Source organism: Saimiri boliviensis, chromosome 7, assembly GCF_048565385.1.
Source record: "Saimiri boliviensis isolate mSaiBol1 chromosome 7, mSaiBol1.pri, whole genome shotgun sequence".
Lineage (NCBI taxonomy): Eukaryota > Metazoa > Chordata > Mammalia > Primates > Cebidae > Saimiri > Saimiri boliviensis.
In genome coordinates, this window is record NC_133455.1 from 31,264,465 (window position 1) to 31,279,124 (window position 14,660).

At 36.4% G+C, this 14,660-nt stretch overlaps 2 protein-coding genes across 7 annotated transcripts in view; one reads left to right on the forward strand and one right to left on the reverse strand.

Annotated features, from left to right (window-relative positions):
• Nucleotides 1-11,516, forward strand: SYCP3 (synaptonemal complex protein 3). 4 transcript variants are annotated; one of them, XM_074402340.1, is made up of 9 exons: nt 1-1,965; nt 2,176-2,321; nt 2,960-3,026; nt 3,196-3,230; nt 5,179-5,296; nt 6,550-6,649; nt 8,552-8,650; nt 10,957-11,061; nt 11,190-11,516. In XM_074402340.1, coding segments are annotated over exons 1-9 (726 nt in total). In that variant the 5' UTR covers nt 1-1,963; the 3' UTR covers nt 11,244-11,516. The 4 variants fall into 4 exon arrangements, with proteins under 4 accessions (XP_074258441.1, XP_003929661.2, XP_074258442.1 ...); XM_003929612.4 differs by having other exon boundaries at nt 1-916; nt 2,172-2,321; XM_074402341.1 differs by having other exon boundaries at nt 1-916.
• The window catches only part of CHPT1 (choline phosphotransferase 1), a 26,147-nt gene continuing 22,588 nt past the window's right edge, over nt 11,102-14,660 (reverse strand). For 2 of the 3 annotated variants that reach the window (XM_074402338.1, XM_039472216.2), the window contains 2 exons: nt 13,620-13,730; nt 11,102-11,269 (listed from right to left, as the gene is read on the reverse strand). In XM_074402338.1, coding sequence (XP_074258439.1) covers nt 11,225-11,269; nt 13,620-13,730 — 156 coding nt within the window. In that variant the 3' untranslated portion in view covers nt 11,102-11,224. Of the gene's footprint in view, nt 11,270-13,526; nt 13,731-14,660 lie in introns of all 3 variants that reach the window. The other variant, XR_005580063.2, reaches the window with a different exon arrangement.

Below are 14,660 nucleotides of genomic sequence, written 5' to 3' on the forward strand. Positions count from 1 at the left end.
TTTTTTTTTTTTTTTTTTTTTCAGTAGAGACAGGGTTTCACCATGTTGTCCAGGCTGGTCTTCAACTCCTGACCTCAGATGATCTCCCTACCTCGGCCTCCCAAAGTGCTGGGATTACAGGCATGAGCCATTGCACCAGGCCTATTTATTTTTATTATTATTTTAAAATAAATATCATTATGTTCTTTCTTAACTTCTGGCGCTCCAAATAAATGAGGAAACAGAATTTTATTCAACAATCTTTGTTTGATATCTCCTTTGATACCTGAATTTTTACCAGTGTATTACCAGTTATATTTAAATTTTTACAAGAGATGTGCAATGGCGTGATCTTGCTTACTTTGCAACCTCTGCCTCCCAGGTTCAAGTGATTCTGGGGCCTCAGCTTCCCCAGTAGCCGGGACGACAGGCACCCGCCAGCGCGCCCGGCTAATTTTTGTATTTTTAGTAGAGACGGGGTTTCACCGTGCTGGCCGGGCTGTTCTAGAACTGCTGACTTCAGGTGATCCGCCCACCTTGGCCTCCCAAAGTGCTGGGATTGCAGGCGTGAGCCACCGCACCCAGCCGCAATTTTCAAGATGATAAACACTGAACACTTAAAACACTGGAAGGCACCAGGCCGCAAGTGTCCTCGAGCCAGCCGCGGCGGCCAAAGCATCACAGGCAAGCGATTTCGGCGCGCAATCGCCCCTTGGGGGTGGAGCCTCGGCCCCCAGTTTACGCCTGCGCGCTGCGTCCAGCCAATCAGCGACGTGCCCAGCTGAGGCCAGACGGGCGTTTCTTCAGCGCGAATCTCGGCTTGCCTCAGAAGCGTCGCGGCTAGCGGGTGCTTGGGGCGAGGTGTGCGGGTGGCGGAGCGGAGGGGGAAGCCGGTCGGAGAGACCGGTAACCGGTCCGGCCTTGCGGTGTGTTTCAGGTGTGAGCAGGGGAGGCGTTTGTCCGTTCCAGGTGTCCAGGCCAGAGGCCGCCCTTGCCCAGTGAGGTGAATCCTACCTCCTGGCGGTGTCTGGGGACTCTGACGAGGACTTGAAAGGAGGCCGCCAGCCTCACTGGGGCCCTGAGGGAGCGGGCCGGGGGCAGGCAGGCGGGCGGGGCCCGGACCCTGCGCCCTGGGACCCCGCCTCGGCGCCCGTCTCCCTCCTGCCCGCTCCACAGCGAGGGCGCCTGTCGCGGTTCCTCGAAACGTTCGTTGTTTTCCAGGACCTAACAATGGCAGGGCGATTTTCTTGTGTATCTGCCTCCCTATTAGGAGCTTATTTCATGCGTGCTCACGGCGTGTCCCTCCGGCGGCCGCGGTTTCCCCGCGTGGCCGCCGGGACCGCCTCTCCGGCACGGCGCGCTCGGCGTCGGGGCGGCGGGGGTCCTGCGCTCTCATTCATTTGTTTATTTAATGTAATGTAATTTTACTTCAATTTTTTTTTTTTTTTGAGACGGAGTTTCGCTCTCGTTCCCCAGGCTGGAGTGCAATGGCGCGATCTCGGCTCACCGCAGCCTCCGCCTCCCTAGTAGCTGGGATTACAGGCACGCGCCATCACGCCCGGCTCATTTTGTATTTTTGGTAGAGACGGGGTTTCTCCATGTTGGTCAGGCTGTTCTCACTCCTGACCTCGTGATCCGCCTGCCTTGGCCTCCCGAAGTGCTGAGATGACAGGCGTGCGCCACCGCGCCCGGCCTTTTTTTTTTTTTTTCTTTGAGACTAAGTTTCACTCTTGTTGCCCAGGCATGAGTGCAGTGGCTCGATCATGGCTCACTGCAACCTCTACCTCCCAGGTTCAAGCGATTCTCCTGCCTCAGCCTCCTGACAAGCTGGGACTATACGCAGGCACCACCATGCCCGATTAAAATTTTGTTTTTTTGTTTTTTTCAGTAGAGACTGGGTTTCACCGTGTTGGCCAGGATGGTCCTGAACTTCTGACCTCAGGTGATCTCCTTGCCTTGGCCTCCCAAACTGCTGGGATTACAGATGTGAGCTACTGCGCCCGGCCTATTTATTTTTTATTTTTTAACAAATGTCATTATCTTTCGTAATTTTTGGCCCCTCAAAAAATGAGGAAATTTAGAATTTTATTCAGCAATCCTTGTTCTTCATCTCCTTTAATATTTAAATGTTTACCAATGTATTAAAATGATGCCTTTGGATTCAGAAAGTTCAAGACATTTGTTTTTTAAAGTCAGGAAGCAGCTAGATATGGTGTCCTCCAGAAAAAAGCCTTCCAGGAAATCTGGGAAGCCATCCATGGAAGATCAGTTTACCAGAGCCTATGACTTTGAGACTGAAGATAAGAAAGATCTGAGTGGTTCAGAGGAAGATGTTATTGAAGGTGCAGTGCATCTCATGTTGAGTAGTGATGTCCTCCAGTTCATTTGTTTTGAACCCATTAAAGACTATCCTACAACTTAGTTTGTAAAGCATTTTCAGGTGTAATCTTCTCCTGGTATTTGTGGTTTCAGAACCTGCTGACACAGATGGCCACTGTACTTTGCCTTTCTCATTTGATCCTTATACTGCAGTGTTGGAATTACAGAAGCTTGTGTGGCAACTGTTGCTTTTGCAGTTATTTCAAAATATTCGATATACAGTATGTGGCTTACTGTGACATTAACCTAGGCAGAATTGAAAAATTGTTCCTATAAAATGGACCTAAATCCTGATTTAATTTCTTTTTTTGTTTGTTTAAAGATGGGGTTTCACCATGATGGCCAGGCTGGTCTTGAACTCCTGACCTCAGGTGATCCACCCACCTTGGCCTCCCAAAGTGCTAGGATTACAGGTGTGAGCCACCGCGCCTGGCCCTGATTTAATTTCATCTAAGCTGCAGAGAATGTTGCATTTGTATGTCTGCTTTGAAGCATAAAAATCCCCAAATGAAGATGTTTCATTAAAATGTACTAAAATAGCCTATTCAGTTTCAAAAGTTTTTTTTTTTTTTTTTTTTTTTTTTTTTAATTGTCAATACAGGGAAGACTACAGTCATTGAGAAACGTAGGAAGAAAAGATCTTCTACAGGAGTAGTTGAAGATATGGGGTAACATGTTCAAAATAATTTGTTTCTTAGATAATACACTTCAATAAAAGTTTACTTTGGCTGTCTAACAAGTAATATATGTAAAATACCTGGGATCTGATATTTCTTCCAAAACAAGCATGGCATTTGGTGGATCTTTAAATGTTTTTAAAATGTAATTTCTTTACAGAGGTGAAGTACAGAATATGCTGGAAGGAGTTGGAGGTATGTTTAAGGAGATACTTGTCTTTAAAGAAAATTGTTTTAAACCATATAATTTGTTTAATAGGAAATGTTAATAATGTACTGTAAGATTGTTATTTAAGCCTTGTTCTCACATGAAGGTTTCTGCATAAGTATTTGTGATTTAGCATCATAGATTTTCATACTTAATTTTTTCAATGATGTTAAGAGTAAATGGTGCTTTTATTTTATACATATGTGAATTTAATGGGTTATGGAATCTTAGGACAAAAATGGACAGGAAAGTCTTTACCCTTCTTTGTATTCACAGACTAAGTTATACACATACATGTATACATATATTTGTGTATATATATCAGTTTTTCATTTTTTCAGTTTAGTTATTTTCTGACTTTTCCTGTGTTCTTTAGGGAGAACAGTATAAATTGAAGCCTCTAAAATAACTTTTTACTTAATAATAAACTATAGTTGATACGAAAGACAATTTTGCTAGATAGTGAGAGTTTTATAATTGGGTTCAAAAATTCTCGTTTTAAATAATATATTAAATATCAGTAATATGAGCTTTGCTAGGGATTAGTTATCTTAAAAAAGTTAATATTTAGCTCCTCTAAATGAATTATTCATACAATCAAATCTTTTTTGAAAGCTTTGCTCTATCTGGTGGTGAAAAAGTGCTTTTTCATACATTTATTATAGATAATACTGAAAGTATAAAATATGTAATAGTACAGCTCCATCATGATTGCTGAAAGATTTATGGTAGATCCCTAAGATAAAAGCTTGTGTTTAGCAAAGCATTCTTTGAAGTAGCATTTTACGAAATGCAGTTCTTGTGGGTAAAAATGCCCAATAAAGACCTCCATAAAAGCATTTAAAAGTGATCTTATTCACCTATTTCTCATTGAAAAAATAAAGTGATCTTGAGTTAATTTATCTAGAAATTTACTTAAAGATTTTTCTGTCCTTGGTCTTTGTCTCTTTTAGTAAAAAATGTGTTTAAAAGTATCACTGATGGCCAGGCACAGGGGATCACACCTGTAATTCTAGCACTTTGGAAGACCAAGGCAGGGAGTTGAGGCCAGGAGTTCAAGACCAGCTTGGTCAACACAGTGAGACCCCCCCCCTGCCCCGACCAATGTCTTAAATATAAATACAAATGTATATATATAATTGATTGTATTAAAAATAGTTTTCTTGTTCTTTAACTTTTATCCTTTTTGGATTCTGTTTTTTAATAGAGTACTTTTGCATATTTTCTGTAATGAGTTATATCAATAATTCATTGAAATCTGCCCTTTCAGTTGGGGCATATTGTATAAATTTAGATAAAATTAGCTTTTTTTTTTTTTTTTTGAGACAGAGTCTCACTCTGTCACCAGGCTGGAGTGCAGTGGCACGATCTCAGCTCATTGTAACCTCTGCCTCCCAGGTTCAAGCAAGTCTCCTGCCTCACCCTCCCGAGTAGCTGGGACTATAGGTGCGTGGCACCACACCCAGCTAATTTTTGTATTTTTAGTAGAGACAGGGTTTCGCCATATTGGCCAGATGGTCTCCATCTCTTGACCTCGTGATCTGCCCACCTCAGCCTCCCAAAGTGCTGGGATTACAGCAGTGAGCCACCCTGCCTGGCCTAAATTTAGTCTTTATTAACAGTGTTTTCTCATGAGGAAATTAAAGTCTGCTCTTGACACATTGTTTTGTTTATTAGCTCATTTTTACTGTTCCCAAGTTAAATTATCTCCAGTTAGGAAAATCAGAATTTGGGTACTAATAATTGAGAGTTTTCTCAGAAAAAAAAAAAAAGTAAGCAAATAATTCTGCATTTTGAAATTATGCTTATTTCTAAGTTTAAGTTTAAATGTCTTTCTAATATTGTTGAACCAACCTTACCCATATTTACTTGAATATGGGGGAACAAAATACTTTTTTAATATTAAATTTTAGTGAATTTTTATTTTCAATCTAGTTGACATTAACAAGGCTCTTCTTGCCAAGAGAAAGAGACTAGAAATGTATACCAAGGCTTCTCTCAAAACTAGCAACCAGAAAATTGAACATGTTTGGAAAACACAACAAGATCAAAGGTAAGGTGGTTGCTTTTTTTTTTTTTAAGAGCTGCATTTCTTAGTATTTATTCGTGTAAATTACTTATGAAAAATACAATTCTAGGCCAGGCACGGTGGCTCATGCCTGTAATCCCAGCACTTTGGGAGGCCAAGGCAGGCAGATCACTTGAGGTCAGGAGTTCAAGACTAGCCTGGACAACATGGTGAAACCCCATCTCTACTAAAAATGCAAAAATTAACCAGGTGTGCTTGCTTGAACCCAGGGGGCAGATGTTACAGTGAGCCGAGATCATGCTGGTGCACTCCAGCCTGGGCAACAGAGTGAGACTCTGTCTACAAAAAAAAAAAAAAAAGAAAGAAAAGAAAAGAAAAATACTATTCTAGTTATTGGGGTTTCTAATGAAAATGTATTTGGCTTGATTTTTCTCTAAGTATGATAGTCCTTTAGCCCTATAACCTCACTCCTTCATAGAATTGACATATATTTCCTAAAAAATCAGGAAAGATCACTTTTTTCCTTTTGGGTAAGAATTGAGTTTATAAAACTAATTTCTTTTTTTTTTGAGGTGAGGTCTCGCTATGTTGCCCAGGCTGGTCTTAAACTCTTAGGCTCAAGCAGTCCTCCCACTTTAGCCCCCCAAAGTGTTGGGATTACAGGCATGCACCACCACGCCCAGCCTAAAAGTAATTTATATTCATTCTAAGAATACACTAGTTGAATAAAAGGTAAATGTCATAAAAACCATTAGTCTTATGGTGGTGAATTATGTTCAACAACATGGAAAAACACCAGCCTTATATTGTATATAATTTGTATGTTTTAGCTGACTTAACTCTTGTACAAAATCTTTGTTAAGCCAAAACAGGGAAAAAACTAAGTGAAATATTTCTGTTTAAAAATCTTATATGGTAAATACAATCACTTTATTTAATCTATTTGTTTTATCAGAACCTATATTCGGTAGAGAAAAAAGGAAAAATAAATTGGAGATAAGATAAATTGCTTTTTGAAAATTTATGTATACAATAAAACTTTTAGTTTTCAAGGGCTAAAGCTTGTGACAGGACTTTTCTTCTATTAGCTTGTTAGAAAAAAATACTTCTGGAATCATTGTAAATCATAACTTCACTTCTTGGTTTCCCATCAGAAGACTTAAGCTGCAGATAAGATATTTCCTTCTTTTATATAGTAAAAATGTGTCAACTTGGTTTTGTTTTAAATTCTTTTTACATTGGTATGAAATACAATAATTAATTATTATGTTTTACAGGCAGAAACTTAACCAAGAATATTCTCAGCAGTTTCTGACTTTGTTTCAGCAGTGGGATTTAGATATGCAGAAAGCTGAGGAACAAGAGGAAAAAATACTTGTTGGTATCATGATTAGATTTATAATTAATCTGTTATAACCAAGTCTCAAGTAGGAATGGAGAACCTAGCCTTTTACTGTGACCAGTGGAACTGAGCCAGGTTTCATTAACCATTGTTGGCCATGTGTTTTAGTCTTGCTGAACTGTAAACCACGAAAGTAGAGGCACATACCATACTCATAAAAGTCATTGGTCTTTGCTTCTTATATTGGTTGGGATTCTTGCATTTCCAAGTGACAGAAATTTGTCAGCATACAAAAGAAGGATTATTGGTTTATATAAAAGAAGTTGGGACAGTTTAGCTTCAGGCATGGGTGGATGGGAACAGGGAAGGGGTTGCTCATGTAGTGTCATCTGGGTTCTGTCATCAGTTCTCAGTAAGGTGTCTCGATGTAGTAAGCAAGATAGTTTTTACAGTCCTAGGCTTATTATAAGTTTAGTAACCCCAGTGGACTGAGAAAATCTTTTTCAATACCTCTGGCAGAAAATTCCTCTGGAAAAATATGACTGATGTAGTTTGAATCATTTGCCTATTCTTGAACCAGTCATTGTATAGTTAGCCCTCTGTATGTGTAGGTTCCATATCTGTGTATTCAACCAATTGTGGATGAAAAATATTTGGAAGAGGCCAGGTGTGGTGGCTCATGCCTGTAATCCCAGCACTTTAGGAGGCCGAGGTGGGTGGATCACCTGAGGTCGGGAGTTTGAGACCAGGCTGACCAATATGCTGAAACCCTGTCTCTACTAAAAACATGTTAGCTGGCTGTGGTGGCGCATGCCTGTAATCCCAGTTAGGAAGCTGAGGTGGGAGAATAGCTTGAACCTGGGAGGCAAAGGTTGCAGTGAGCTGAGATGGTGCCACTGCACTCCAGCCAGACACTTTAAAAAAAAAAAAAAAAAAAGAAGAAGAAAACAGTAAAAAATACAAACTGGAAAAGTAATCCAGTGTAACAACTATACAGCATTTACATTGTGTTATGTATTATAAGAGATCGAGAAATGACTTAAAGTATGTGGAAGGATGTGTATTGGTTATATGCAAATATGATACATTTTATATTAGGAACTCAAGCATCTGCAGATTTTGGTCTCCTGAGGGGTTGAGCGTCCTGGAACTGGTCCCCCCAGGATACCAAGGGACATCTGTAGTCAGAACATGGTTGACTTAATGGCAGATTTGTGTTACCTGTCAGTAAGGAAACTGGGGTAGGGATGATAGGAAAGCAGATAGGATGGATTTGTGGTGCAGATATATTATTGAACTGCAGTACTAAAGAGAGTAAGTTAGAATGGTGAATGGTAAAGAGCTAGTGGTTAACTACTAGGACATATAGAGAAACAGTATATATAATGGTTAGATCCCGGATGCCAGAAACAGTACTGTTTGGGATCAAATTCTTGTTTGAGCAATTGTTAGCTGTGAAGCCATGGACAGATTATGCCTCAGTTAACTCATCTATGAAAGGGGAATGATGAGTATCTGTCTCTCAAAAAGTTTACCATTATTAATACTGTGTAGTGGTTAGAGTTATTGGTAATGACAAAATCTAGGGTGGGAGTATGTAAGTCAATGGCTAAAGTAGGGTGGAGGACAAAATCATTGGGAAATAGGTCAAAGAACTGAAAGACCGTTATTATTGGAAGGATCATCTGTGTGGACATTGAAATCACCAAGAATGTCTTGATTATTGTTAAAATTTCCCTTTCAGCAACTGGTAGGATTAATATATTGTTGCATATTAGTGGTGAACACAAATTATCTAAACATGATCATAATAGTTGTTAAAATTTTTAAAGCTCTGATTTTTAAAAGTTTCTTTTAAGTTTAATGTAGAATTATTTTTTCTAAATTTAAAATTTTACCCAAATTGTTACTACAGTTTTTTTCTTTTATATTTGTAGAATATGTTTCGACAGCAACAAAAGATTCTTCAACAATCTAGAATTGTTCAGAGCCAGAGACTGAAAACAATTAAACAGTTATATGAGCAGTTCATAAAGGTTTGTTGTATGTGGCAACACAATATATTGTTATAAAACATAATTTATTTACGGAAGTAAAAGATAATTATTTCTAAGTTTATGGAAAAATTTTTTTAGATTTTTAACTGCTTTTTCATTTTGAATTCATTGTTTCTGATTTAAGTGATGTATTTTTACTTTAGGATTCAGATGGTTTTGTTGAGATTGTTCAGGACAGGAAATGGTAAATTGGGAATTTTACTTAGAAATGTACTTATAATGCATAAAATTCATACTTTAGTAACACTTTAGTCATAGTTCTCTGTTTAACTGTAAATAGAGTCTATAGTAATCATTTTTAGGTTGTGTTTTACTTGTTATTGTATCCCCAGTGTTTGTTAAATAGAAAGTACCCAAATTATTGAAGTCTCTTGTTTTCAAATGTATTATAGAAGTATTTTATGACATATTTGCTTTTAGAATCATTACAGGGACTAAAAATGAATGAATTTACATACCAACATAAAATACTTGATATAATAGACATCTGAGGATTAAAAGTCTGGATTGATAATTATCTACTGACACATATATATTAGCAAATTGTAGTCTGTACCCCTCTTGTTCAGGCAGAAATATATTTTTTAGTAACTATTCACAGAAGCTCAATGGAATCTTACATAAACTTTTTTTCAGTGGTGGTTCCTTTAATGCTCTTGTTCAAATACATGTTAAAATGACATTAAAAGAATTGGGACACTCTGAGTAAACTAGTCAAATTGTTTTAAAATAAATATTTCAAAATAATATATATGGCCAAGCACAGTGGCTCACACTTCGGGAGGCCAAGGTGGAAGCATCACTTGAGCCCAGGAATTCAAGACCAGCCTGAGCAACATGACAAAACCCCATCTCTATTTAAAAACCAAACAAATGAAAAAAATAGCTGGGCATGATGGCACTCATTTGTAGTCCCAGCTACTTGGGAGGCTAAGGTGGGAGGATTGCTTGAGCCCTTGAGGCAAAGGTTGCAGTGAGCCGAAATCCTACTACTGTACTCCCAGCCTGGGCAACAGTGAGACCCTGTCTCAAAAAAAAAAAAAAAAAAATTATACACACACACGTTATTTTAAAAAGTATTTCCAAATGGAAAACTTGTTGGCTTGCTGTGATGCCAACAAGTATAAAAAAAAGTATATTGAACCATTTGGTAATTGGTACAAAGTTTTGATAAAGTACTAGATAAAGATTTCTTCTAAATGTTATCACTAAATGTTACTATTAAGGGTAGAAACTATAGTATAACCTTTAATTCCTCCATCTCCTTTCTCTGTTACATTCAGTTATTACTAGGCCCTGTAATTTTTACCTCTGCAGTGGTTCTTTTTATTCCCACTGCTACTACCCTAGTTTCGGACCTCATTATTATTTGCTTATACCATTAAAATTCTTAACTGATTTCTCTGTTCTCCAATCTATCCTTCCTAAATCTGTTATATTATCTTTTAAAACTGTATATCTTCCTTCCTGAAAACTCTCAGTAGCCTCCCATTCTAAGTTCAAGATCCCCCTATGACATGACCCTCTTTTTAAGCTTCATTTACTACATTTATCCATTACCCTACCCCTCCATATAATTGCTTTCTCTCAACTCACTTCCATGCTTCTGCCCTTCCCCTAGAATATTTTTAACTCCTTATTCTTTATTGAAATCTTAGTGTTTTGCCAACTAAATTGGAATTAATCTCCATTTTCCACTATATAGCCACAGCAAGTTGTGTTTCTATTCCTATTATAAAATTTTTGTTTTGTTCCTATTTCTTTTTCTTATTGTCATCAGGAAGCAATCATGTATTATTATTTTTAATTTCTCCACAGCACTTAATATAGAACCTTTTATATAGTAGGCACTAGATTAACTATTTGTTGAATGAATAATAAAGATGTAAAACGTAATTTTTATTTTTTACAACTTGAAAGAGGTAGTACTACAGATTATTTTATTCCCTCTAGTGAATTAATGGCACACTATTAGTCATAAGTACATTATTACTTGATATTTGGAAAGCTTAATAGTCTTTTTTATCTTGACCTTAACAGTTCATGAAACCCATTTTGGGCAAAATATACTATATTGTACTTCTCATAATATTTTATTCACGTCTGATTTTTTTTCCTTTATAGTAGGTATTTTGGTATTCATGTATTAGAATATTTTTTATTTCAAATAAGTAATAAGCATTTGAATATTTTTAAATCACTACTTTTGAAAATTAATTGAACAACTTTAGAACTTGAGATAAAAAGTGGTGCTTTGTAGCTTAACTAGTCTTTTGTGTTTTTAGAGTATGGAAGAGTTGGAGAAGAATCATGATAATCTACTTACTGGTGCACAAAATGAATTTAAAAAAGAAATGGCTATGTTGCAGAAAAAAATTATGATGGAAACTGTAAGTGATCATATTAAAATTGAAAAAATAAAGATTAATATAAGCAATGAAATATTTTATTTGCTGAAATAGGTATAACACTTAACTAAAAATTAAACAAATGTTTAATATCTCCTTCCATGAAACAGCAGCAGCAAGAGATAGCAAGTGTTCGGAAGTCTCTTCAATCCATGTTATTCTGATGACTCTTTGAAGAAAGAACTTGAACCTAAGTAATATGATACAATTATATTAGCTAAGAAGCATAGTGTAAGTCTTTAGTAGCTTAAATATAACATCTTTAATAATAAATCTGTTTCATTGTAAGACTTCTGTTTCTGTTAAGTCAAATCTAAACAGTTATGTGAGTTAGCAACTACTCCTAAAGAATATGTATTGAGTTTTCAGCTCTTTAGTAATGATAGTGAATTTTTCTCTCTTAACACTGTCAATTAAATAAAGACAATTTAATTTTAGGTTTGGCTTCATTGTATTTGTATTAATCCCAAAAGGTAGAAAATGCTTCTATAGAAAATATAGAAGGTTCTATTCTTTAAGGGAAAAAAAAGAATACAAAATCTGTTTTACATGTACATCCTTTTCTATATACTTAAGTTATATAGCCACTTCTAATGACAATAAGCTGCATTTCAATTTGTGTTCTGGAATAAATTGCTAAAATCACCTCTGAAAATGAAATCACTAGCAATAGAACAATATATAAGTATCAGTTTTAAGACATAGATTTGTGAATATGTCATTGCCACAAAGACATCAAAATGTCACTTAATTGGGCTTAGTCTGCCATTAAATTAAGAGCACATCATTAACATATCTACTTATGGTTCAAGTATACCACATCTGTCTTTATTTTTTGAGATGGAGTCTCACTCCATCACCCTGGCTGGAGTGCAGTGGCACAATCTTGGCTCGCTGCAACCTCTGCCTCCCAGGTTCAAGCAATTCTCCTGCCTCAGCTTCCCAAGTACCTGAGAGTACAGGCATTTGCCACCACCCCTGGCTTATTTTTGTATTTTTAGTAGAGATGGGGTTTTGCCACTCATTTTTGCCTCTATAACCTACTCTTAGTTACAAGGTTTTCCAATTTAAAAAAAAAAAACAGTTGTATACAGGCAAACTTTTATAACTGTGACAATCTACTTGTACAGGAAGAAATTAGGCTTCCACCATTTACGAATATTTGACATTACTTCCGAAATTTTTGAGCTTTGTAAAGGATTTTCCTTTTAAGCCAAAGTATATATTGGAATGTAAATCTTAAGTACTATTCATCCATGTAAGAAAATCCTTATTTGGGAAGTTTTACCAAAATAGTTAAAGGCAAAATAAGTGCTCCAGTGTTTTCTGTATACTTAATTCACATAAATATATATTTTTTGCTTTTAAGAAATACCATCTTTTACTGTTTTCTTCAATATGCCTTTTTCTTGCCTAAAACAAATGTAACACATGTTCATTAACTCCTTTTTCTGATTACTTCATCATATGGCATATAGTCTACTGAACTATTATATGAAATTAAAAATAGGGTCAGATGGGAATCTGAAGATTTGGATCCCCAGATCTTTGTGACAGTTCTAGTAGTAGTCATAATGAGTAATCTAAATACATTTAAATTAGAGTGGAAAGATAAGAATCAGTACCTAATGTACTTATTGGTTGAATAACTTTTACTTATTTTATCCCTTATCACATCAAATGAGTCTGTGTACTTGAAATAACTTTGGCTTTCTAAAGGGAAGATATTTTTTACCATGTTTTTCTAAGTTACTAATTTTCTTACATGTCAACTAACTTTTAGCTACTGTTTCATTTTTCATAAAAGGGAATATTTAACATCCACTTTTTGGTGACAATGAAATTTTAACTGAAAATATCAAGGAACAAGTTACCTTCATATGTTTTTTCTGAATTGGTACAACGAATTCCTTTTATTAAATACAAAGTTTATTTTTAAAATTCCTGTAGCTCCTTTAAATTCTAGTATACTAAAGCAAGTATTTTCCATTATAACATACTAATTAACATGCCTCTTTTGAAAAATGACTAGTATAAAAAAATTTCTTACAACATCACATGACTCAATGATTACAATATTATAATCAATGTACTTAAGCAGTATTATGAGCTCACTTTTCAGTTTTTAGCAATCAAAGTAAGCACCCTCAAGATGGCTAAAATCCTTTATGTTCTAAATATTTATGTAATCCTTTGGCCATGAAAACTCTGTGTCTGATAAGTCTCAGAAACAAACTGCTACTTAGAATTACAGGGGTTCACTTTCTTGTCCTCAGGATTGAAATTTCTTTCTTTAGTTTCTAATTAATATGTAGACTGTATCATTCTGAGAACAGCTGTGATAAAAAAAAAATACAGTGGGGGCTTCATAACTGAAATAGACACAATGGAATCTGCAGGGTTTATGTTTTACATTCAAATATAACCTTATTTGATAGTATACTAGCCTCCTGCACAGGGGGATTTCCTTCACACATAGATTCCCCTAACTTCATCTCCTCTTTTCCTTGGGCTATTAGTCAGTCAATATGCTTGTGAACCTGTTCAGGAGCTTGATGACATGCAGTCTTGAATATATTTAGATGAAGGTGTCTTGAAATTTGCAGGCACAAAGCACTAAAGTATATCACCATATCAAATGAAGAAATGACCTTTAGAAGTAAAAAAGAAAATATAAAATGGATTATGATCTTTTCTCAAGTAGCACAGTTCTGTTTTTCCCTCAGATATCAAAATGTAACCTAAAATTCTTCACCAAAAATACTACCTTTTAAAGCACATTAATACATTTCATATTTGGACCTCACTGTAGTCTTCTGGAAAATACAGGTTATTTCACAGTTATAGACACAGGCTCAGAAGTAAAAAAAAGACTACTAAAAAAGACGACTAAAATACAGAAGCTAGAAAGTAATAGAACCCAAGTCTCCTGACTCGACATTGTTTCAACTTTCTGCTGTGCAATGAAGCCACAAATTTCCTTCTATCAGCCATCTTATAATGAACTAATTCCATCATAAACATTTCTATTTCTTTGAGGTAAGTTGTAACAGGTTAAAAGGTCTAGAAAAGATACTATACTTGAGGCATATACAAAATTGTGTGTTAAAATTTAAAGAGGGCCTCTATTTAGAAACTTTGCCCAGAGTCAACAGTCAAATGCCTCTCTTCAGAAAATGAAACGTAGGTGAAATAGGAGCCTCATAGCTCTGCCCTTGGAATTCTCATCCATGAAGGGAAAATATCATTTACTTTAAAAACTTACTTGAAAAGCACCATGTTTACCCCCACATTGTGTGTGTGCCTTTTTTTTTTTTTTTTTTTTTGTCATCCACATAGTGTTTTAAAGAAAAATTGAATTTGACTTCCTCAGTTTACCAGTCTCCATCATGGGTGTGAACCAGGCCAATTACTTGTTACAACAGATGCTTGATTTTTTTTTTTTTTTTCTGAGACAGAGTCTCACTCTGTCGCCAGGCGCCAGGCTGGAGTGCAGGGGCGCAACCTTGGCTCACTGCAATCTCCACCTCCTGGGTTCAAGCAATTCTCCTGCCTTAGCCTCCCAAGTAGCTGGGACTACA